The sequence below is a fragment of the Danio rerio genome, chromosome 8, assembly GCF_049306965.1.
Source record: "Danio rerio strain Tuebingen ecotype United States chromosome 8, GRCz12tu, whole genome shotgun sequence".
NCBI classification, from domain to species: Eukaryota; Metazoa; Chordata; class Actinopteri; order Cypriniformes; family Danionidae; genus Danio; species Danio rerio.
In genome coordinates this window covers 29,744,907-29,771,476 of record NC_133183.1, presented here as the reverse complement: position 1 = coordinate 29,771,476, position 26,570 = coordinate 29,744,907, and the positions used below count along the sequence as shown (strand labels likewise).

Genomic DNA, 26,570 nt, shown 5'->3' with positions numbered 1-26,570 from the left:
GTTTGAGGACAAAAAACATGTCTTTAGGTGTGGTAACCGACTGTAGCTCTCTGAATAATCGATTCAGATCCACTGAATTATAAGAGAATAGTACAATCCAGTGTACATTATGTTCTAATAATTCAAAGTTGTTGTTTATTCTTTACATTTGACACACACATAGGATAAAATCATATTTATACGAGAAAAACTGTCAAGCCAATTTTTCAGACTTTAGCATGGTTCACTTACACTCACTTTTCATAGGTACACTCTCCAAGAACCTTATGGCCCGTTTTCACAGAGTGGTACAGAACGGTACAGGTCAGTATGCTTTAATCAGGGTTTCTGCAGGTTCCAGCAAGTTAAATGTAAGAACTTTTAAAGACGTTTTCAAGACTATTATGATTATGAAGACCATTAAAGATTTTTATTTGCCCTATAAAACTTTATATATATATTTAATAATACTATAATGATAATTTAATCATTCAAAAAATATATATTTTAGTTAATTGAGCAAAATATTTTAAATATTGTGTCAAAACAAGCAAGCTCTAGTTGTACACAAACTTTTTTTCAACATATCCTTTCTTTAAAATGAACAAAAAATGTTATAAAGGTTTTAAAAACGAAAATAAACTAAATGTATGCACAAAAGTCTGTCCAGGTCAGCTTCCTCAGTAGTAAACACATGGAGAACTTTTTAAACAAATAATACTGTAAGGAAAACAATTAAACCATTATGATAAATAGAGCTGAAAAGTGCATTCTTAAATAAATAAGTTAAAAGTTTTATTATGTACAGTATTTATTGGATGAGTGTTGGCCAAATTGGGTAATCATACATGAACAAAGGAAACTTAAGACCTGTTACAAAAAGATGCAAGACCTACACCTCAAAATTTCAGACTTTTAAAGGCCTAAAATTAGTTTTTTTTAAATTTAGGAAATTTTAAGATTTTTTAAGACCCAGCAGATTGTCTCCACTGTCAAAAGGAAACAAAAAGCGAACTGTACCATGCAGTACCACTTTCTGGGTACCCTTTGCAACGTGTACCAAGAACGACAAAAGGGTACCAAATGGCGGAGCTAGGTGCGCAGCTGAAAGCCAATGGTTTACAGAGAAGCATCACTAGCATGTGCGACAAGACAGGAGAATGACAACAATTGAACTGCCATTTTTAAATACACAGCCAAGACATTACACCGTTACAATATATACATATAATAATGAGCCATGGTTGACCGGAGCTCAAACAAACCTTGTCGTTGTCTTGATTAACAGCCACATAGCCACTGAAGAAGAGCAGAATCTAATCTATTCTAAGAAATAAATCAGCTCACCATCCATGATGAAAAATCATTTCTGCCTGAGTCCTGTGCGATATGGAGACTACAACACCCATAATAATTAATTACATTTATACAGTAAAATATTACAGAAAATGTATCAGTAATGCCTTAAACTACAGTGTTACTGTAAAAAGTAATTAGTTACTGTAATGCATTACTTTTTAATACTTTACACCTAACACTGGCAATAGTAATAACGTTTGCCTTTCCGCTGTCTGATCAGTTTTCTTCTTTGTGTCTCTCTCATCTCCAGAGCAGGTCATTCAGAGGCCACAGATTGAGGCCTCTAGGGCTGGAAATTGACTGTAATTTACTGTAATGATGTTAAGTAGGACTGTATGCAGTGCTACTTAAGGCTAATGTTGAAAAAATAAACTATTCAGCCTGGTGCTCTGAGACAAACGTACACTCACAAGGCTTCATTATATGTACTATACATTGTGGATGTTTTATCGTGGTTACAAAATCAGGATTGTGCTGATTGTGCTCACACCCAATACATCCACACCTTCTGTCATTCTCTGTTACTGAAACACTTTGAGTTCCAGATCTAATGATTAGACAATAATAACCTTCAAAAGGTGGAGACTCTCGAAGTCTGCTTGGTTAAAAACTGATCTAAAAGATAAAAAATCTATTTTTGTGTTGTGTTTGTGTTAAGGAGGACACAAAGGCGTGCTCAGAAAAATTCCAGTTATGCATTCATCATTTACATGTTAGCTGATGAGAAGATTATTTTTGACTATTGTTCAGGGAAGGATAATGTATTAGAACTATATCGCATATTATATTTTTTGTGTTAAAGTAATATAGGTTGGGCCATTTATAAGGATACACCCTAATAAAATGGGAATGGTTGGCGATATTAAGGTCCTGTTTATGGCACATTAGTATATGTGAGGGGGCAAACTTTTCAAGATGGGTGGTGACCATAGTGGCCCTTTTGAAGACGGCCATCTTGGATCCAACTTTAGTTTTTTCAATAGGAAGAGGGTCATTTGACACAAACTTACTGGGAATTTCACAAGAAAAACAATGGTTTGGTTTTAATGCAACTTTCATGAGTTATTTACAAGTTTCCGACCACTTAAAAAAAATGTGTTCAATTCCTAATAACTTAATATTAAATATATTAAATAAAAATAATATTAAAGTTAAATATTCTTGTCTGTAGTGATATATGACAACTTTTCCATTCATTTTATTTTTGGCTTAGTCCATTTATTAACCAGGGGTTGCCACAGCGGAATGAACAGCCAACTTATCCAGCATTTGTTTTACGTATTGGATGCTCTTCCAGCCGCAACATGGGGAGAACATGCAAACTCTACACAGAAATGTCAACTGACCCAGCCGGGGCTCAAACCAGTGACCTTCTTGCTGTGAGGCAATTGTGCTACCTACTGTGCTACCGTGCTGGCTCCAAACATTCAGTCCAATCATATCTAAATCCAATCCAATTGTTCATCCAATCAACAAATTTCACACACAAACACACACACACACACACACACACACACACAAATGAAGTACGATTCAAAGACAGAAGAATGTAGTGACCTCAAGAACAGCATGAAGAGACTGAGAGGAATAAGAAATACTGCAGGATACAGCATGTCTATCGCCCAGAACATAAACCACATGTCTATTCCAGTCCTTCGTTTAGTATGTGTTAGTGTGTGCGTGTGCGCCTCCCATCTGCTGATCTATTTAGTGAGACCACCCCATCCCTTCTAAATTAGTCACACTGCCCCCAATTCCAGCCCTCACACAAGCACAAACATGCACAATGAGTAGCGAACAACACCCCCCACAGCTGGGCCTTTTGTGGCATGAGCCCCCTCTCTCCATCGCTACGGCCCAGGGGAGGTTTAACACCTGCCTGCAGAGGAGGGGTCAGGGCTGCTATTAGATTGAGAAAATGAATCTGATAGAGGCCAGCTGTATTTGCGTCAATGTGTGTTTAAAAATCTGTTACCCATTTCCACTTATTAACATTCATTTGATTTCTACATAAGTGGTCGGTCAAGACATGCTACTGTTTTCATTGATAATAAAGAATAGTTCACCCACAAATGAAAATGTACCCAATATTTACTAACCCTCAAGTGGTTATTAACATTTATGACATGTATCCATTGACTCCCATAGTAAAAAAAACAAATACTATGGATGTCAATGGTAACAAGTTTCTAGCTTTCTTCAAAATATAATCCTCTGCGATACTTTTTGGGTGTTTTCTTTAATTCTTTTTCAACTACCTCAGGATCAAATAGGGTTGGGTATGATTTTGGTTTTTGTACAATACTGGTGCCAAATTGATTATTTTTAAAACAGTACCCAGCAAACAATGTTGTGTTTAGTCGACATCTAAGCGTAGAAAGCTTGGCTAAAATAAGGTTAAACTTGGGCTGTCAGTGACAATCTAATAGACATTTAAGAACAGACCAAAATAGACAGATTATACAGACATTATATACGTAGTCGCTCTTTACTGTTTATTTGATGACTAGTGTAGTTTTGGCTTATTCTTAGACATCTATTAATTTTTCACTGCCTGCCCAAATTTAGCCTTGTTTTAGCCAAGACAGCTATGTTTAGATGTCTATTAGACATCTATTAAAAACAAAAAATGCTTGGGCCTAAAACCTTAATCATCTAAACCAACTATAATAATTTAACATGAATAACATTTGCAGTACTGGTAGCAGCAAGGTAGTTTGCTGTTCTTGTTATGCCACAAAACAGCTTCAAATTTTAGATTTTTTGTGGAAATATGACCCTATTTGCCTTCTGTGGCAAAATATGACACTTCTCCTGACTTATTGCATGTCCTGCCCTTTTAAAAGATATTTTAAAATGATGGAATGTGCAGTACATTTCACTGTAAATATATCTTCAGAAAAAAGTTATAAGCCTGACGTCATTCCATAAATTATCTTAAATAAAACAAATACATTTAGATATAGTATATAAGTATATGATTTCACTTACCTGGGAAATGGAGGCAACTTGAACGGTTTGTGAACACAATTAAGTGCACACAGCATGGTGTAGTATCTGATAATTGCAGGAAATAATTCCAAACGGCAACTGACTGTAAATAAACATTAAACAAATCAAAAATACGATGTATATGGCGAGTTCAGCAGCTAATCAGCTGGAATAAGTTGAGGTGACAGAACAGCGAGACTTGACTGTCTCTCAAGTGGCCACACCCTTAATTATGCAGACTTAATAAAACTTAATAAAACCGAAACGGATGAGTTGTAAAAAAATTCTCCCCCCTCAGTTGTCATGATGGCTAATATTAGTTATATGCACCAAAGCCATCTTTTGTACCAGGCTGTAAACATGTTTTTATTAGCTGTAAAGTTAGCCAATTTGCAGCCAGAAATCACCTGTTCTTGTTATGCCACAAACCAGCTTCAAATTTCAGATTTCTTGTGGAAATATGACCCTATTTGCCTTCTGTGGCAAAATATGACACTTCTCCTGACTTACTGCATGTCCTGCCCTTTTAAAAGATATTTTAAAATGATGGAGTGCACAGTACATTTCACTGTAAATATATCTTCAGAAAAAAGTTATAAGCCTGACGTCATTACTTCTAAGTCACAGTCTGTCATGCAGTAACTTGCCATGTCTGCACTTTCTCATGAATGTTGTGACTGATAAAAAATGTCTTGGTAGTTTAAACCTGTATTTTCTATCATCCTCTTGTAATGGTGTTTGTCAGGGGTTGCCACAGAGGAGTAAATCATCGATTGCCAAACAAACAAGCAAAAACAAACAAAAATATACTATATAATATATAACTGCAGGTTAACTATGTTTAAATATATATAATAACTTGAACTGTTAAAAGCTATTGGTTACAAATTAATTAGTAAAGTTCTTAGTAACTAATACATTTATGGTAACTAATAACCTTAACTTATCTTAATTTGATTGTAATGCAATAATGTGCACCGTTTGTAGCGCTGCTTCGAAACAGTAATTATAGTGAAAAGCGCTATAAAAATAAACCTAAATTGAAATAATGGCACTGACAAATCTTAAAGGTATCGCAGCAGGCACACAATGTTATAAGACATTGATATTAGAATAGATTTAGGTTGTCAGGTGACCAAAATTCAATGTCTAGCCAGCGTCCAAGGACAACAATATTTTGACGTCCAATGATGATGTCGATATTTTGATGTCCAATATTGATGTCAAATGACGTTGATATGTGGTTGATTTTAGGTTGTGTTGGAAAGTGACCAAAATCCAACATCTTAAACCAACGTCATAGTGAGGTCAAATATTGACATTTATTCTACTTTTCTTTCAGGCACAACAGAGAAACACATTTGTACAGGAGCGATATGGACAGTATGACCTCAGCGACCCGTTTGTAGCACTGCTGAGGGACAGCGAGCTGTCGCAGGCTCAGGATGATGGAAGGCAGAGTCCTGTGTGTCTGAATCCGCTGGGTGTGTTGAAGCTGGTAATGGCCCACTGCACCAACATGAAGGAGAAACTGTTAAAACAGCTCGCTGCTGCAGAGAGGAGACACAGACGGGTGAGAAGCAAGCACTCTACGCAGATTTACTAATCCAGTAGCTATAAACAACTTATGTCAATCACTTCCTTTCATACTCTGCTAAATAAATGTGTTTCTACTAGAATGAGGTGATTTTTTATTTGAGATTTTACATTTTATAATGCTGTGCTTTTATAATACTTTTTAGAGTTAATATTTGGTCATGCATACCATATACAAACTCATACATACTGGTCTTCTGCTGCTGTAGCTCATCCGCCTCAAGGTTAGATGTGTTGTGCCATGTCTTGAACATGTCTACATGCTTAAATACATTTACAGTTGCAGCAGAGAAATTTGTGTTAACAAGCAGTTGGAGAGGTGTACCTAATAAGGTGACCAGTGTGTGTGTGTATGTGTATGTATATATATATATATATATATATATATATATATATATATATATATATATATATATATATATGTGGGTAGATTTTAGCTTTGGCGGGTTAGACAGTCGCTCCCACTAGCCACTTTGGCTGGTTGAAAATAATTTTTAAATTGTAGTTTTCTTAAAAGCAGGGTTCGACAATATAAGGATGACTCATATGCTTGCAAATGTAAACTTAGAATCGAGAAGTAGGATAATTGTGATCACGCGAGCAGAAAAAAAAGCAAGTGAATACTGAATGAGAGGATGATGATCACTTGCGCTAACAGCTGATGTAATGCGAGCGACTGCTTAAAACGCGTGCACGCTCCCGTTTCCTTTCGTGAGGCAACCGTGTCTCAAACAGGGTCTGGAAAAGCAACTATGATCGGTTCTTTTTCAAATAGACCAGACAAAAAGTGATGAACATGTACTCACAGTCCTGCTGCTTTCAAGAGCTCAAAATGTGTCTTTTTGTAAGCAGCACCGGTTGCTTTCACTATAAACAGATTATTAATTGGCCTAAAGTTAACCGTGAGCATTTGATCATCCTTTCATTATCACACACGGTATGTTTTTTTACCTGCTTTCATTTGCTTATGTTTTATTTGCTTTTATTTTTGTAAAAATGGTTTATTGATCTTTTTTTTTTTTTTTTTTTTTTACAATATTGCTTTAATGGGAGATAAACTCTCCATTTATGTGCAGTTAACTGGTGACCCCAGAGATCTTTAGCAAGGACAGAAAATGTGCATATTTTTGATACATGACATTAGTTATTTTTTAAAAGTCAATTGCTTTTCTTTCTTTTTTTAGAAATGTTTTGTTAAATAAAAAGTATAGTATACAGCTATATTTAGCTTGTTTTGACACATTTAAAACTTGTGGCTAAGAAATAATTATTGTTTAGTGTGGTTATAGAGATAAATTTGGTAAATCCTTACCTTTGAGCTCTGAAAAGTCATAAAATACACAAATAATTGCAATATAACACCATGAAGCCACAACCCATTTGCTCATGCGCATTAAACAAGCGCATACTCGACACATAAAAAGTGAAATGAATGAGGAGGCATGGAAATCATTTAAATCAAGTAATTTTAGCTTGTCAAAGTCAAATTTATGCATATAAAATATATTTTCCCAACAACAAAATTATGGCTAGTGAAAATGCAGAGTGGCTAGTAACATTGGAAAACTACTAGCCACAGTGGCCGGTGATTAAAAAAGTTAATGTAAAGCCCTGTATATATGTATATATATCTTTTTTTTACTATAACTCAACTTCCATCTAAAGTTGCGAATTGAATTAGTGCACAGGTTTTGAACATCACAAAACATTTGTAAGTAAAGCAGTTTCCTACTATGCATCGCATGTTACCGTAGGAAAGACTCGAGAAAAAAACTTTGAAGAAGTATTTAAGACCTGTTTGCTTATGGGATTGGTCCATTCAGTTTGATAGTGAAATAAAAAGAAACTTATTGTATTGAAGATTAATCCTAAATTCAACACAACTATTCTTTCAGTGAATTGGGTGAGTCATATTTTGAAAGGGTGCAGATGTTTGAATTACAGGGTTTGATTCACAAACCAATTTGATGAAACTCATTTTTTATATACGTTTCATAAAGGCAAGTAAAATGCATTGTTGAAGTCACAACTTTGTATTGTGCAGAAATCATAATATATTATTGTATGTTTCATGGAAAAAAGTAAGTCATACAGGTTACGGAATGCAAGTCAATACTGCCACAATTAAAATGTGTCCTTTTGTAAAGAGATCATTGTCATTTTAACAAATGACTAAACCAAAAGATTAACTCAATATATTATTCATGCCTTTAATTACATCAATTATTATTGATTGGGACAATTAAATCATAATTAGTTGTCTTTCTTGTCCTGAAGTTTGAATGTGTTTGTGTATGGCTGCAGGTAATAGCTGACTTAGAAGAAGAGAAACGAAGACGTGCTCAAGACGCCGCTGCTGGTGATGACATAACTGACATGCTAGAAAGGGAACGAGACAGACTATTGCAGCAGGTAACCTGGCAACATTGCTACATCACATATGAACACTGTACACACACACACACACACACACACTGTACCACTATAAATGCATCTTAAACTACAAACAAAAAAACAATAGTGTACTGTGCCTCAGGATTTTGTGTGATTGTTGTGTAACAGTGTTGGGGCAGTTCCCTCTTTTACAAAGGAAAGCCTCCATTGTTTTTATGAACTGTGGTGCATGAGAGATTCAGTGTGTGTGTGTGTGCGTGATTTAAGGCATTCCATTGTTTGCTTGTGTTTTTATAGGGCAAGGATAAGGTAATGGTAAGGTCAAAGTACAGACCGCAGTATTATGTAAAAGGTCTTTCCTGTCCGGTCCTTGGTTACACACACACTTTATTCTCCCTCTCTCTTTATGCACTCAAGAACAGTTGTATACTCATCTTCAATGTTCTCATAAAGCGTAATGTTTTTCCATCTGACTCTACTTGCTTGCTTGAATTTGGACATCTCTTGCTTTTCTCACCAGTTGGAGTCTGAGAGGGCTCAGCTTGAGCGACTGGAACGTGAGCGGTCAGTCCTGTCGAGTCAAGCTGTGGAAGATTTAGCAGAGCAACAGCAGTTATCCTCAACCCTAGCTAAAGAATGTCAGAAGGCTACAGCCCGCGCTGAGGAGGAGAGCCAGCGTGTGGCAGAGCTCAGCCGCCAGCTGGAACAAGAAAGCAGAGCTATGGAAAGCCTAAAGGGGGAGCTAGAGAGCGAACGCACTCGGGCTCAGCAGATAGAGGCGAGAACTGAGCGAAAGCTGGCTGAATTTGATACAGAGCGTGAGCAAATGAGAGGGAAACTACTGAAGGAGGAAAAACGATACCAGGAGCTTTTGGAGCAGTTCAATAGTCTAAAGAAAGAGTTGGATGAAATGAAAGAAAGAGAAAAGGCTGGGTTGGACAATGAAGAGAAGCTAAAAATCCCACATAAAGCAACTTCAGGTATCACACCTCCTGTTAGTCAAGTAGAAGCTGATGGCAAAATCGCTACACCTAAAGCATCTCCACAACATAAACAAAATGGTCACCACACTCCCCGAGAACCAGAATTTCCTGCAGAAGAAAGGTGTAAGGAAGAGGGATTGGCAGACAATGGGGTAGTACTCCCTGGTGGAAGCGGAGGCTTTCAGTGTCTCTCCCCCAGCAGTCCTGCCTCTTCCTCCCTTAGCTCATCTCCTTGCTCTTCTCCTGTACTGACCAAGCGTTTGGCCTCTCTAGGTTGCTCTAGTCCGACCTATCCTTCTTCTTACCAGGCTAGCATTAACCAGCGATTCCAAGCAGCACGCCACAAGTTTCAACAGCAAGCTGAGGCAGAGCAGCAACACGGAGGAACTGTTGTCCACTCGCCTCGAGACCTCTCACCAACTGCCTGCACTCCACCCCCTCCAGACAATTCTACTGCAAAGCAGATTGCCCGCAACACTGTCACTCAGGTGCTTTCACGGTTCACAAACCCAGTCTCAAGTAAACTCCCTCAGTCCAACAGTTCACCCTTTGGCACTGATTACCGCAACCTGGCTGCTGCCTCTTCACCAACAGGGAAGAGTCCAGGGATTCTTTCACCAGGGATCCGCTCGCCAATCATTCCTAGAGCAGAAAAATTTCATTCCCCACCGGTTCCTGCCAAAAAACAAGGGGTCAACCAGTCTCCTAACTCACCGGTTCCTTCTAGCAGGGCCAGCCACTTCCCTGAGCTCACTGGGAGCTGTGGTCTGACCAGTAGTCAGGAAGATGCTAAAGAGCTTGACTTGGTAGTATCTTCATCTAGTTAACCACCCTAGAGTCCACGGCCAATTCTTAGCGTTCTTCACTCCATTCCCTCTAATGGCATGTAAAGCACTCTGGGTTTAGTATGTGGGTCAAACTCAAGGTTATCTTATTCTTTTATTATTTTACTGTGATGTTCTAGTGTCATAGTTGCTGGTTATTGTCTTTAAAGGGATAGCTGCCCCAAAACTGAAAATGTGTTTTACTATCCTTACCCAAAAAACAAGGGGTCAATCAGTCTCCTAACTCACTGGGAGCTGTGGTCTCACCAGTGGTCAGGAAGATGCTAAAGAAGTCCTGAAAAAACGTTTAGCTCCAACCCAAATCAAACACACCTGAACCAGCGAATCAAACTCTTGATAGATATACTAGAAACTTCCTGGCAGGTGTGCCGAAGCAAGTTGGAGCTTAATTCAGCAGGACACCAGCCCTCCAGGACTGAGTTTGGAAAGCCCTGGTCTAGTGTCATAGCTGCTGGTTCTTATCTTTAAAGGTATAGCTGCCGCAAAACCTAAAATTTGTTTTCCTATCCTTACCCTGAATAATCTTTGGGACACAAATTAAATTGGTTTCTATCAGTCCAAACTTGAAGGTCCAAACTTAGAATCAAAACTTAGGAGATCCAAAAAGGTCATTGGGGGGCACTTATTCAAAATCCCATTTAAACCTTTGGAGACCTAACTACAAACACACAGTGGTGGAAGTGAAACCTTTCAGGTTTCATTAAAACGTTTAAGTAACGGTTTTAAAGACTAACCAAAGTCTTAGATTGACATGAAGTTAAATAATGACTTTATCTTTATAAAGTTTATCCTAATGACTAATGACAAATTTTGATTATTTATTGTGGATTTTACGCATCGTTAAATCAAGACGTTGCCAATTCGCTTATAAAATAAAATAGAAAAAACCCTGACATGGAATAAACTGTAAAACCTACAACATCCAAGTAAATCACTCTCAACATTAGGCTATTAAAAGTTCAGCTTAATCTTCTAAACAAATCTGACAACACTGCACAATTGATCTCCCACACTGCATCTTTGTTGTTTCAGTTTGAATTTGGTGCACATACACACCTTTTTATTAGATATCCAGTATAGCTTAAGTAATATGGTGTTGGTTTCCCAGTGTTGGGTTGCGGCTGGAAGGGCATTTACTGCATGAAACATATGCAGGATAAATTGGTGGTTCATTCCGCTATGGCGACCCCTGATTAATAAAGGGACTAAGCCGAAAAGAAAATGAATGAATGAGTATGATGTTGCCACAAGGAAAAGTGCATGCACCTGCTCAGACCGGGACATGGTGGTTCAATAAGTACTTTTCCAGTTTTTATAAATGACATTACAGATTAAAGATTTAATAGAGATTAAATCTAAGCATACACACAGTTCATAAATGAGGCCCCAGGTCTTTGAAAATGATTAACAAAAAGACACCCAGGTTATGAAGTGCTGTGATGCTTTACGATGGAGAACCATTAGTCTTATGCCTGGAGTGTGCAGCTCAAATCCAGGAATGCCACTGTTTGTTCAAGGTTTAGCACCATACCTAATCAAACACACTTCCCTGTTATTTTTCAAATAACCTTATCTACATTTCCCTAAGCCACATGCCAATATGTGTGAATTCTGTTCAACTGTAATCAATTAGTAAAGTGTTTATAAAGGAATTTGGGTATGACATGGTGGCATAATTTTCTTCATTAATTACCAAAAGGCTACTAATTGGAATTAAAATATTTCAGCAGATGTGCCAAAATAAACAGTATTGGTTATCTTTTTCATGTCTGTATGAAGGAGGACAGTGCCCCTTCAGCACCAGAGTGCCCCCCCTACTGGTCTAGTAGAGATAGCCAATGTTGTTGCTGGCAAACTTGGTTACTTGCTTCAGAATTTGCTTTTCAGTTTAAACAAATACACCTGGACCAAGGTGATAAGGATTAGTTGAAGATGAAAGGCAGGTTGTGTTGGACAGGGTTGGAACTGAACTCTGCAGGAAGGTAGATCTCTAGGATTAGGCTTGGCAGTGGTTCCCAATCCAAGACCTGGAGCACCTCCAACTCTGCATATTTTTATGCCTTACACCTGATTCAACTCAGCAGCTTGTTAAGACTTCAGGAATTGAAATGGTTGTGTCAGAAATCCATAATGTGTACATTTGGGGATCCTTCAGAACTGGATTTGCGAACCATTTACCCCCAACCCTAACCCACCCAACGGGTTTCCAACACTACTCTCGAATGCAGAGTTTAGTTCCAACAGTAATTAAACATAACAAGACGAGCTAATCAAAGTCCACAGGATTCCAAGAAATATCCATGTATGGGTAAACATTTTTAGAAGGTGGTTCTCCAGGAACAAGACTGGACCATCCCTGCCTTATCCATACTGGACTGGTCGGGAAAAGTACACCTAGAGCTGATAGCTTTTTGAAATGTTTTGATATCCCTGAACAAACTCTAGTCTGAGTCCATCTCATCCCAATTGTGTAAAATACTACTTTATTTTTTGTTACTGTTTTTATTATAAAACAATATTTTTATTTATCCTACAATTATATTGATGTCAGTTCCTGATGACCTGCACACATAGAAATTTAAATATGTAAAGTAAAAACTTTACTTTTATGAGATGGAATGCTTATCAGCTTTGACCAACCTACTAATGAGTAACTTCTCAATCAGTCTGGTGAAAGTGTGTTCTATATTAAACTCATGGTTACCTTTTTTGTGGAGCAGTCATATAAGATGTTCGATTGCTGTACATGTCTTTTGAGTCCACGTCGAAACAAACTACTGGAGATATTTTCTGAGGAACTGAAATGAAGCTGTCATGGAAAATCTCTGCGTTCTACTGTATTGCACCGTCCACATCATCTAGTGTCAGTCTGCTCAGAAAGCTGCCACCTGGTGGTCGGGAAGCATTAAACAACCTGAAAACCTTCTCTGTAAATGAAGATTGAAAATGCTTGTTTTAATGAATGTAAACGATATTCAGAATCAAGTTGACATTTTATGCTCTGAGAATGCATTTAATAACAACATCTGGTTGTATCACATGTATTATATATGTTTATACTGGACAGCCTTATATTTAAAATATAATATTAACCCTAAATATTAGGTAGAACCTATAATACCAGTTTACATGATTCACAACCATGATTAAGCACAAATGTCATAATTTAATGGATACCTTGGAACTTTTTCTTGTCTTACCTGTGTCCTTTTTTAACAGTCTTTTGAGGTTCAAAATTTATGTTTGTGTAAACATCTTCCTGGCATGAAGGTATTGGCTCAGTTGAATCCAGCAGCATAGTCTTACCTTGCTTATGCAAGAATCAAGGACGTTAGTTTGTATGAGTGAATGTGATGCATGTATCTGTCCTTTTCCTACATAGATTTCAGCTGCTGTACTGTCATTTATTTCTGCATTTCAATACCTCACCATTTTTCCTACTGAATTGAAACCTCTTTAAGTAGCAGTTTAGATTTTTACTACTGGCAGGCTTATTATTTTTTAATTTTTATATTCTTACCAGGGACTTGATCAGACCAGTTTTTAAAGTTTTATCTAGTTGTATAAAAATACATTTGTTAAACTAGTTGCATTTTTCCCTAGATTATTTTTACAGCAAGTTAATGACCTTAAATGAATTTAAGACCAACTGTATTTTCCCCTAAGCTAATAAAATTTTGTTTATAAGTTTAAAACTTGTTCTTGACATTTTCTTATGCAGTTATATTGTATCATTGAATATACTTATCATAATTTGCTACAATTATAAAGTCATGTTCCATACAGGAGTCACCTGTGTTGTTCATATTCAAAATGGAAATGTTAATTTCAAAATTATATATATATATATATATATATATATATATATATATATATATATATATATATATATATATATATATATAAATATATATATATATATATATATATATGAATATTTTTTTTTTCAAGAGAATTTTGATTTAGTTTCCTTCGATTTGATTTAGTTCCTTTATTCAGTAGGTGTTGGCACAGCAGAAAAAAACAACAGCTGGGACAACAGTGACCTTCTTGCTGTGAAGCGACAGTGCTAATTACTGAATCATGATGTCGCCCCCGAATTTTGTTATGCTTAACATTAAGATTTGAATTGAGCCATTTATTTCTATAAAACATGTATATTATTTGTGTTAAAAGAAAGCTCTACTTTAATAATAATAAAAAATAAATAAATAAAGGCTCATTTTACACTCCCCTAGGATTTACTCATCTTGATCTCTAAAGGGAAATGTAACTGTTTTACATTTTGCCATGTCAGTGGTTAATTTAGTTCAGCATATGAAAATGTACAATTTTACCAAGGAGGCGTGGCACCAAACCCAATCTTTATTGGGGGATGAGCAAATTGTACAAAACTGTACAAATGATATTGTACCAATTCATACAAATTAGCCACTAAATCAAAAATAACGACTTGCTGTGAGATAGTGTTGGATTTAACCTTTTTACAATCCATTCAACCAATCTCTGGGTTAGCATATAGATCACTGATTCGGATTAAAGTTAAACTACTCGCATCTCTCTCAGAAATGACCAGAGTTGATAATTTTCTTATTTAATGCTTGAGTCTTTTACAGTTTGATCATGTACTAAGACCAACAGAAAAATTAAAACTTTCAATCCTCTCATTCCAGCATAATAATCAAGAAACTTTGCAGCATACAACAGCTGCAGCAGGCGCAAATATTTTACACAGCACCTGAAACTTGGCTTACTTCCGTCAATCTTGTGGCTAATGGGACTATTTTCAGTACATGAGGTAATCACAGAAGAGGCAAGCTTTAAGCTTTAAATAGGAAAATTACTGAAATGCTTAGGTCATTTTAGAGCAAGATGCTAATGGTTTTATCAGATTAAATGATCTATGCTAAGCTAAAATGCTTCCATCAGACCAATTCAACTTAACTCTAGTGGAGATGTAAAATTTGTAATCACTCTACATAGCTCTACACTGTAAAACCTAACAGTGAAAAATCACTAAATAAAACAAGTTGGTTTAGCTTATAATTTTTAAAAAGTTACTTTGACTTAATGAAAAGTCAAACTGATTATATTAAGCAGAACTTAAACCGGAGCTATGAATTATTTTTTTGTTCTAATAACTGAACTCTGAATCAATACCGATTTGATAACTGGACTGTTTAAATTACTAATACTCTATATTTGACCAAATCAACACAAATAATATTTGTCTATATGACTCAATATTTATACAATTGAAAACAGAGTTATTAGCCCCCACATTTATTTTCCCTAATTTCTGTTTAACAGATAGATTTTTTAAACACATTTCTACTCATAATAGTTTTAATAACTCATCTATCATAACTGATTTATTTTATCTGTGCCATGATGACATTAAATAATATTTAAATAGATGTTTTTCAAGATACTTCTATACAGCTTTAAGTGACATTTAAAGGCTTAACTAGGTTATGATGGTTTGTTCTGTAGACTATGGAAGAATATATAGCTTAAAGGGGCTAATAATTTTCTCCTTAATTTATTTTTAACTGCTTTTATTCTAGCAAAAATAAAACAAATAAGAAGAAAAAATATTATCAGACATACTGTGAAAATTTCCTTACTCTGTTAAACGTCATTTGGGAAATATTTAAAAAAGAAAAGAAAAAAAATCAAAGGGGGGCTTATAATTCTGACTTCAACTGTATATATGTATATACAAGTTTACCATACTCAAATCATTTAGTCAAAACTAAAATGGTTTTCTGCAATCAGTTTCTTCAAACAGTTAGAGTTAACTCATCGGGTTTTACGGTGTAAAAATTAATACAAAGCTGTGTAAGTAACCAATACATGTTTTTCAGACATAATTATGTACTTTTGTTAGATAGTTTTGTAATTAGCAAATTCAACAGTGAACTAATGATCTTAAGATTCCAATGACGTTTTAGAAAAGGTGGTTTAGAGAAAGAATGGAAGCGTACATCAGCACAGACTTGACTACAAACACAACAGCCGATTTTCAAAAATAAAGGCTCAGCAGTAACCATTTAGTCATTTTGGTGCTGTTTACTGAGTAGACGTTACGTTTGCATGATTTAAAATGTGAAAAAATAAAGATAATGAGAGACAGATATTGTGCTAGTCTTACATGAGGAGTGTATTTTACAGAGAATCTCTTAAGAGAGCGGTAAAGACAAACAAATCTAGGGTAATGTGGAAGCAGTGTGGCAGAAACATGCAATCGCAACAGTGATGGAGCCTTCAGGATTCTGGATGAGAGAGAGAGATTCAGATTTACAGTGAAGATTGTGGATTTGTCGCATAACAGTGTGAGGATACCCCAAATGCGTCACAAGTGTCTTGTACAAACAGCCTGAACTACTATCTGCTATGCAAATAAAAAAATTGCAATAATAATCAAGACTTAATGTTGACATGTTTGCCACCAAAGAGGGTTATCCATGGATTTATTTATTCTGCCTTTTTGGTTATTAAAACCGTTTAAGTTAGACTGTGAGTCACTGTTAGACAAAGATACGGTGAGAGCAGTTAAGACAGATGGCCATCCCAAACCCGAACACACAGCCCGTTCCCCTCCTCGCCGCGACTTCATCCTTTCCTTGGTACAGCCTGTATAGTTGTGGAAGGACAGCGGGAAATCTCATCTCTCCAGGATGTCAGTAGGCGGAGGAGGAGGAGGAGGAGGGTGGGGTTGTCGTCGGATTGAGTTTGGAGATACAGTGAGTGAGGCATTACTTATCCACCGTTTTAAACACACAAAACGTTTTGCACAAGCATTGCAGCTGTCACAGTTCACAAAAAAAAGACAAAAAAATCAAAACAATACAAACTCTTTGAGTGACCTGCGAGTGGGTAAACATGAGAAAAGCAACAATTGCCGATAATTTAGATCCATGATTCCCTCAAGTTCTCATTTGAATCTTTTCCACAGCGGAGACCCATCAAAGTCCATTAATGACAGAAGGTTGAATGGAATCGCATCCGCTTTTTTATTTAAACAGAAAAAGTTTTGACTTTTTTTTTTTTTCTTAATTTCATTTTTGGGGAGACTTCTTCATGCTGAGTGGGCGGTGTTGTGAGTACCGACTCTGCACTTGAACAGGAGGAAGAGGAAGTGGGTCGTTTCTAAGCGTTTTGCATCTCTTTACCGATCTTGTAGCTGAGGATCTTGTTCCAGTCGATCTTGGTACGGGTGACGGGCAGCTGTCTGCGCAGAGCTTTGAAGGTGGTATCTGACATCGTCTGGTAGTTCTCACTGATGGCCGTCTAAAAAAAAAAAAAACATTTAAAAACATTAAAGGTTTAACTGGATTCTGTATCATTTGGACTATAGATGCACTAACCATAAAGAATTTCCAGATTTACACTTCTAGAGCTTGTAGCTCTTACCTGATAATCGTTTTCCGCATTTTCAATGATTTTTGCAAACTCCTTGGCAGTCTGGACTTCATTCTGAAGATAAAATGGCACAAATTTACTTTAAATCATCTTTGAAGTCTTAAAGGAAGAGCTTACAACTGTATAAAGTGTAATGAGGTAAGAGGTACACTGTACCACTATATGACAATGTGTAAAAGTGAAACCCTTTTGGCAAGGTGTTATTGAAATGATTGACCAAATTTTATCAAAGAAATTACTGTTGGATCCTAAGATTTTTATCCTGGCTATATATCCTGTTAGCCCTCTCTATAAAGTAAAGAGGTCAGATTCATGAAAATTATGTATTTTACAAGCTAAACGTATTATTGCTCTTAATTGGAAAAATGTAAACAAACATAAAATTGGAAAGTGAATTAAAGAAATAGCGTCACATAAATCAATGGAAAATGAGCACATACATTGTCAAAAAGAAACAAAATGTGTTTGAAGACATCTGGAGACCTTTTAATAACTTCCTTATGTACAATGTGAATGTTAGTCTGCTACAAAAAGAACAAGCTCTGAGAGAGTAGGGTAGTATCACGGTCTAAACATAGACGAACACTTTACCTGATTTAAACATTTCCCCCTTTTTTTGTTCTTGCTTTGTTTAGTTTTTTTTTTTGTTGAGTTTTTTTAGGGAACAGGTTGATGAGAGGGAGAATAGGGTGTAAAATGTTTTTTGTGTCTACATGATTATTACTCTGTAACTGTGTAATCTGCTGTGACATGCAAACTGAAAAAAAGGAAGAGCTTACCCCGAAAAAAAAAAGTCATTATTTACTGTCCCTAGTGTTTATCTATTGTTCTATACCTCTATTCTTTTTTATGTACTACTAAAGAATAAAAAGAAGTCCTGCATGCATTTGTATAGTATTGTCGAATAGTTCTGTATGTAATGAATGGAGATCAGCATTATTTTTTTTTAAAAAGACCCAAGTTTCAGATAATGGTAATATATATTCTGAGGGTTTACAATATTTGCTGAAAGCACTGAAACAGATTGTGTTATTTTATGAATATTCTGACACTAGCTGTTTTCACCCAAAAATGTTATTTAAATTTATTTGCAAAACTGGAATATAGCAAAAATATTGTTGAAAGATTTGTGAATACATTACCGAACTATCCAAGAAGTCAGAGACCTACATTCATCTTCTGAACTCAAACTAAGATATTTTATACCCCATACAATGCCCCATACTGACACTGAAAAGAAAAAAAAACGTTTGAATAAAGGTATTATTTTTTTATTATTTTTTGTGCACAAAAATTTTTTAGGAGGTTTATAATAATCCAACAGAACTACCGAAGTTACATGAACCTCGCTGACCATGTTTATAGTACATTTCTGATGTTTTTTGGTATCTTTTCTGACTTTGAGTCAGGGCTAAAGCCGTCTAAAGGTAGCTCTTGGAATTTCACCCAATATATCTTAGTTTGTTTTCAGAAGATGAAGGAAGAGTAGTCTGAGGCTATTGGATTTATTGAGTAATTATTGACATAAATACTCTAAATAAAATAAAAAACCCTACAACTAAAGTTCAGATAAATATATTTGTTTTCACTTACAGTCACTACAATGGACTCCTCCACTTCCTTATGGCTCACCAGTTGAACATTACCATCTTCATAGTAATGCACCTGCAGAAAAATCAAAAGATTTACCACAAACTCTTTTTCATCACACTTCTGTTAGCACTTCGAGTCTCACCTGGATCTTCAATACTCCCACCACCTGAGCTGATGACTGACTAATGTTGAACTTCCACTCTGACCTGCACCGGCCATTCCTGACAGAAAAACATACGACGAGATCAAAACAGATCATTTTAGACACTTTGAAAAAAAATTCTTCTCATGATGCAAATAGAATACATAAATCAATAACAGCAACATTATTCACCAGAAGTTTTTGGGCTCAAACTTATGACCCTCAATACAAGCAATGATTGTTTGCTGACCGTCAACAGTTTTCCCATAGACCTGGAAAAGAAACAATAGTTACAAATGAAGCACAATTTCACAAACAATGGCTGTGATGGATGATATTCTCATGGGGAGAACACATACTGTGCAGACTCCACTGGGATAGTGCTCCTTCACATAAGCACTGAGCGCATCATCACAAGCGTCTCTCCAGGACCGCAGGGCGCTCTCTCCCTCATACGGTTGAGGATCGCTCGCTTCCTTTCGGAGGTGATCGAAACGAAATGACACGCGCTTCCTGGGGTCGAAGAACCGTCCCTGACCCAGATCTCCATGCTCGGTAATCAGAACCTGCAGGAACAGAATTAATCACACTCAGAGATCAGATCAGCGGCTGCGAACACTCACAGTACAATGATCACACCTGTCCCGACCATACACTGAGTAAATAAAGATCTCCAGAGAGCTGAGTTTACACCCAGCTTGAATAAATATTGTGTCAACACTGCAACAAAGAGTATTAAAGCAGTGCATCAACTAAACACACATGCAAATTTACAAAAACGCCCTGAAATAACTCAGGAATCCGGACAAACATTTGAGAACAGAGAACATTTCTAGAGCAGATCTACTGATATTTTCCTTTGCCAAATTACTTTGAAATTAAATTAATATTATCAAAAACATATTTAGGCATATTTTGATAAAAAAAATACATATATAAATAAAAACGAAATGACTAAAATGTTAAATAAAATCAAAGAGCATCAAACAAAATTAGAATTTTTCATAAAATCAGTAGTTAATAGTTACTTAAACATTACATAAACATAAAACAATACATAAAATAACAAAATTAACGTAAATTAATATAAAAAAAAAAAAAACTGACATGGCTCAACTAAAATACTCTAAAAACTAAAAACTTTTTGAAAACAAGAATCATATTATTAATATGTTGTGTTAAAATGATCAAATTTAGCTTGAATATCCCAAAGTTTGTGCTACTAGCCAATTCATTTTAAATGTTAGTGGGTTTCGGATTAAAAAAGCCTTATAACTTACTCATAGCAGCACAACACTTCTCATGTTTTCTGTAAACACTCTTGAGAAGTGACGTTTCATTTCACTTTGAACTAGGCACTTGTGTTTTATACTTAAGACCTCGGTAACGGCTCCTTCGTGCAGGTAGCATTTTTTTAACAAAGGTAACATAATCAAAGCAAGCTCACATTCAATCTTAGGTCATGCTAAACATTTTTTTTTCACTTTTGCCGTTTAATATTTGTCATACATAACATAATTGGCATTTTTTGTCAGTTAGGCGAATTGGAAGTGGCACCAGTGAGACCTCTAACAAAATTAAGACACGCTGACATGGAAATAAGGTCATTTAGTGGCAGTCTGGAGCTCTGTGACTGCATCTGTGAGTCATCAAACCATAAACCTACCGACTCCTCACTGCCATCCAGTTTGACAGGGGTGAACTGATCCATGTTATACTGAGCAAAGGCACTGTGAAACAGAAACAAACAATTCTTCTCATAAAAACATTTTTAAAAATTCAAACATGGAATTTCAAGAATATTAAAAATATTAATATAAAACAATATATTTAACTTCAGTTTTAATCTCTACTCTTTTATTTACTTATTATTTTTATTTACCATCTTTGTAATCATTAGGAAATGTTAGAAAGATTAAGGTTTATCATTTATATAACACAATTCACACACACACTGACAATTCAGTTTATCTTATTTCTCCAGTAATGCAACATGTTAATGCCTCACACTAATATATGCTCTTCTGATTGTTTTCTACTGGAGTTTGCTTTAAAATACCAGTGGGTGTGGGTCATTATCTGACTGAACACTATTGAAAAAAGAACCCACTGCCCCTCGCTTCAGTGTAATTTCAGCATTCAGCTATTCAACACATTTGAAATCAGACAGAAATTAAATAGTTTGGAAGGGTAGTAGCAGGTAGCCTTTATTTGAATTAATAATGAGTTAAAGATTTCGTGTGTGTGTGTCTATAGCATATTTATGATAATAGTTGAAAGTGCCGTATAAAAATAACCACATTGTTGTAGCTTTTTAGTATGCTATTGAAGCTTTTATAAGAATATAATGTTTGTAGCACTGATGACAAAATATCTGGGTATCTGAATGTTTGTGTGTGATGTCTGTATGATTGATGTGTGTTTATGCTTTAATGCTGTGCATCAATATACTGTTCAGGTGCGTTTATAAAAACCATTGTTAGCTAACTAAGGTCACAAGTTCCATCATTACAAACATTTGTTTGTTGCTTTAGTGTATCTTAAATCTATTGTTTCAACAAACATTCCCAAAACGCATCGCAAACTTGCACGCTTGCAACTACACCTCCAAAGCTGTAGTAAGTAGCATAGGTTCCTGGTCGTGTTATATTCCCAGTTTTCCCCCCTATGCCCTATTCATTTAGAACATTATAACATTCAAACTTGGAATGATTAAAAAAAAAAACATTAAAGTCATCTCTCTTAGGTGTCATTTGCTTTACAAGGATTTTTACAGTTCAGTTTTAGAGAAAGCTATTGGTGACCCAGGAATTTAGGCTATGTTACGTCTCCAAAGCTTGTGAAAACAAATATATATATTTTGTTTTCGTATTGCATCTCTACTGTATATGACATGAGCCTGTTGGTTAAAACACTTCTGCAGTGGTTTGAATGTGTCAAATTTTAAAAGTAGACTTTCAAAAAAACAAAAAAAAAATAATAAATAAATAAACAAACAATCTCCTATCTAATAAGATTCATATGTATAATTATTGTTAAGTAGGATTTTTATTTTTTTTTATGAATGGCCTACTGTAAATTAGGCCTACAACCATTACCGAATTGTGTGATTAACATGATGAGATTAGAATATGTGTTAGCTAAATGATTTTATATGGAATATTCTCAATAATATTTGTAAAAAAACATTTATTGATCCTATATGTGCTGTTTACATATGAGAGAATTAATCTTCAATCTGGAAAACAAGTAAATGTATTTTCCAAAACTAATATTGGATTTTTTAAAAAATGTGAGTGCATGTAAAACAATAATTTGCACAAAAAAGTATTAGCTTTTTCTCTGAAGCAGTAGTTACTCCACCCTGTTTAGAGCGTCATTATTGACATTTTACATTATAAATAACATGGTTCAAATGATTGATCTGCGAGAAACTAGTTTTGATATGCATAGATCTGCAAAATAACTTACTGTGCTGCCCCTTCCCGAAGGAGGTTGTCATTGTTGAGGAGAAGTCGTACATCTGCAAAAAAATGAGTAAACATCATTCACAAAGGAAATCTGGTGTAATTTAGCTCCGATCCGCATTCCATACCCCAACCACTATGCAAACCCTTACGCCTTGTTTTTTTTGTTTATTTCCTTGCTCGTTTTGCAGTCATGTTGCTGCTGAAGCTGGTGTAATCAGGGAAATTTCTTCATTTGAAGGGCTAAATAGCATTCCCCCATTACGTGATCATGTAAAACAGGAAGTGGAAGGGCTAGAAGTGCAACTGGGCCTTAAAATACAAAATGGGTCCAAAAAAAATCACGTATAAAGAGAAGCAATGCGCTGCAGCCAATTAAACTGCAAGAGCCCAATATATTGTTAAGATGGAGAAAAAATAAATAAATAAACATCAAACATCCCTCAGAACTCCCCACTTTCTTTCCCTTTCAGCGATTTGCAAAAGTGATCACAAGATGTTCATCCATGTTGTTTGGTAATATTGAAAAAAACAAAAAAAAAAACAAATCAAAGTGTGGTTTCACCCACACATACACAGAAAAAGTACTGTAGAATGGAGAAATGTCACTACAATTCAATACAACTAATTAGCATTATAAAATGTTGGAAATCTTGAAATGATTTTTCTGTGCATAACAAAAACAAGACACCAACAAATACAGTTTTATTTTATAGCTTTTACTGCAAAATAACAAGAATACTTCAAAGAGACACCTAAATATAAAACAAAAAATTAAGTCATTTTTTACGGTAAAAAATAAAATAAAAATCTCCCACACTGCCAAAAATAAGCAGTTAACAGTCAATACCACTATGCCCACCAATATACTATTGATAGAATGTAAAAATATTGTTTCTTCATATGATGACACAAGTCATTCCTCTATTTTTTATTAGTTCAAGAATTGTAAGCTGTGAACTACTATACTGACACTTAAGACCAATACAATAACTACAAACAATGACCATGAGAGATCAGCTGAATACACTCACCGTTGAACACTTCATTGAATTCTCCAGGGGGAGCGTGGGTCACAAAGTTAGCTGCGATGCGGACCTGCAGAAATAACACATAATAAATTACAAGTGAGCACATGCTTGCCTTAATAACACACTGTGGCTTCAGCACTACTGAATCAAAACAGGGTTCAACGGGTGACTCCAGAGCTCAAATTACACCATACACACTGAAAAGAAGACAACCGAGATCCCAAAATGACCCATAATAACCAAAACACAAGCGGTTCAAAATTCAAAACCACATAAACCACAATACTAAATGACTAGAAACATCTGCCTCAAACCAAAAGCTTATTGCTGATGTCAAAATATACTCTTAAACTAAAACAAAAATCAAATCAAATAAAATAAAATGTTACTAATGTAATATTTTACAGCAAAACAAACAACTGTACAAACATACAGGTATGTAAACATGAGGTGAGCAAATTATTTGAACTTTAGCGGTGAACTGTCTATTCACAGCATAATGAAATGACAAGCACACAATCATAAAGTAGATTTAGGACCAACACATTTAACAAAGAGAAAGAGACTAACATAAAGGGAAGCATCTGTCTAATTAGCATCTAATGCACTGTCAGGGGAAGTCAGCCAAGTTATATAACTCTGACAGCATGCAGAAAATGACCACAAGTCAGGTAATTAAAAGGAAGAAAGCGTGAGGTAGAAGCAGCTTTCAGAGGAGGGACTGAACAAGAAAGACAGCACAAATAAATAAATCAGTCACTATTGGTTTAAATTTAAGAGTCCTGTCAGAGTGACCACAATACAGTTTTGGGCACCATTGACTTTATTGATAAAAGACGCAATTAAAGGTTAACCACGACACTAAATTCATTTTTAGTTCACCACAGAAAGCAAGGCAGAAAGGTTTAAAACAACATGATCGTGCGCAGTGAACATATAAACCGAATTGTCATTTGCATGTGAACTATCGCTTTAAAACCGCAGAGATTGCAGACTTCCAGCCCAAAACAGAGCCGCTCCTGCGGTCGTAACTTCATCCGGCCGAGGCTTTCGGCTCAGATGGCTGTCGTGTCAGGCGGATCTGGCATCTGCAGCCCCACACATGTGTAACTCTACCGGAGCACGGCCCGTATAAGCGCGTCGGCTGAGAGGCTCGGTTCGAAGTGGGTGGATCTGCTTGGATCTATTTCTGAACTCCCTCTGACAGCTAACAAGCTAACAGCTGACGCTCACAACACTGACACCAAATAACAACACGGCCATTCTGGCTCCAACAAAGCTAGCAGAACTTCGAGCCTTTCTAAACGCTGCTTATCGTTCGTGTATTGCTGTTGTTTAAGTGTCATGCCTTGTGTTTTACGTGAGTGCAAAGCTGCGATTTCACTTCCTCACAGATTAGCACACAGCTAACCGGCTAGACAGCCTCGCGCTCCTTCCGGGAAGCAGTCTTGCATCCCTCGAGACGCGAAGAGCTGCAATATAAGGACTTACGAGCACATATATTTGAGCGGTTTGTGTAAGTTAACTTAATGCTTTATTTTTACCTTCTCCTCGTCTGAAAGCGGCTCCTCAAAGTCGGTCATCTTGGCTGTGGCGGAGCCTCACGCCGCGGCGCATGCTGGGTAGCGCGCGCTGTCACGCTCGTGACCATAATAGGGCAAAACGGAGTGCGAGCCACCGCCTCGCTCGGCTCGCTCCCGCCTCCACCGCTCACTCAGTCTGACAGACAGATACGGAAGACTTCGAGCCGCATTTATTGTTTTTTATTTTCATTCATAATAGTGACTTGAGCATTTGGGATTAAACTCATAAGGAGATGCAATGAGTGTTGCAGTGGTTCTTTCTGGAGTTTTTGTTTTATACCAGTAGGTGGCGACAAGTGAGCGTGTTTTTGTCATTGAATCATTCACTCAGCGATTCTTATAAAGGTGTCTGAGTCATTTAGATAAACTACCCGATATGATTATTAGATAGTCATGCAAGAGAATTGTTTTAATTTTTATATCATTATAAATAATGATTTTTAAGTAATCAATCAATATGCACAGAGCATCAATGTAGTTTTATTATCCTTTGATTGAATATTAATGGGTCTAAAATATTTAGGAAAAATATTTAGTTTCTGTTTCCAAGTGCTGGGTTGTGGCTGGAATGACATCCACTGTGTAAAAAAGCATTTGCCAAAATAGTTGGCAGTTCATTCTGCTGTGGCGACCCCTGTTAATTAAGGGACTAAGCTAAAGAAAAAAAAAAAAGAATTAATATAATTTTTATTAAGTTACATTCTTATTCTTAAGTTTAAAATTATTGAATTCGATTTCTATTAACAAATTATCCAATATTTAATAATTTTTGTATTTTACAAGCAGTATACCTATTTTAGTATATTTGAATTTATTTGTTTATTTTATACTAATTTGTTTAATCTTATTCTTAAAATGTGTTATCTTATGATTTAATTAAAAGTAAAGTAATATCTTTATTACTCCTCGTTTGGGTTTCCTCTGGGTGCTCCGGTTTTTCACCACAGAATTGAATAATCTAAATTGGCCGTAGTGTGAATGAGTGTGTATGGCTGTTTCTCAGTACTGGGTTGCAGCGGAAGGGCATCTGCTGTGTAAAACATATGCTGGATAGGTTGGCAGTTCATTCCGTTGTGGCGACCACTGATGAATAAAGGGACTGAGTCAAAAAGAAAATGAATGAATGAAGTTTCAAACAATTAAATTATTGATTATTTAATAAATTTTGTATTTTACAGTTGT

General features: G+C 35.9%; 3 protein-coding genes across 6 annotated transcripts in view; 2 read left to right on the top strand and 1 right to left on the bottom strand.

Annotated features, from left to right (window-relative positions):
• The window catches only part of cttnbp2nlb (CTTNBP2 N-terminal like b), a 38,961-nt gene extending 25,026 nt beyond the window's left edge, over window positions 1-13,935 (top strand). Inside the window, exons 3-6 of one of the 4 annotated variants that reach the window (NM_001077371.2) lie at window positions 247-303; window positions 5,672-5,902; window positions 8,230-8,337; window positions 8,840-13,935. In NM_001077371.2, the coding sequence (NP_001070839.2) occupies window positions 247-303; window positions 5,672-5,902; window positions 8,230-8,337; window positions 8,840-10,129 (1,686 nt within the window). In that variant the 3' untranslated portion in view covers window positions 10,130-13,935. The remainder of the gene's footprint in view (window positions 1-246; window positions 304-5,671; window positions 5,903-8,229; window positions 8,338-8,839) is intronic. The other 3 variants (XM_073909527.1, NM_001430982.1, XM_073909528.1) reach the window with 3 other exon arrangements.
• mov10b.1 (Mov10 RNA helicase b, tandem duplicate 1) overlaps window positions 1-26,570 on the top strand; it is a 391,861-nt gene that overhangs the window by 217,327 nt on the left and 147,964 nt on the right. The gene's annotated exons all lie outside the window — the stretch shown is intronic.
• capza1b (capping actin protein of muscle Z-line subunit alpha 1b) lies at window positions 15,945-25,460 on the bottom strand. The gene is made up of 10 exons (NM_001006663.1): window positions 25,350-25,460; window positions 23,809-23,872; window positions 22,779-22,830; window positions 20,974-21,037; window positions 19,667-19,873; window positions 19,500-19,579; window positions 19,308-19,386; window positions 19,166-19,237; window positions 17,564-17,626; window positions 15,945-17,440 (listed from the first exon to the last, which is right to left on the bottom strand). The coding sequence occupies exons 1-10, from the start codon at window positions 25,386-25,388 to the stop codon at window positions 17,300-17,302; spliced, it is 861 nt and encodes a 286-aa protein (NP_001006664.1). The 5' UTR covers window positions 25,389-25,460; the 3' UTR covers window positions 15,945-17,299.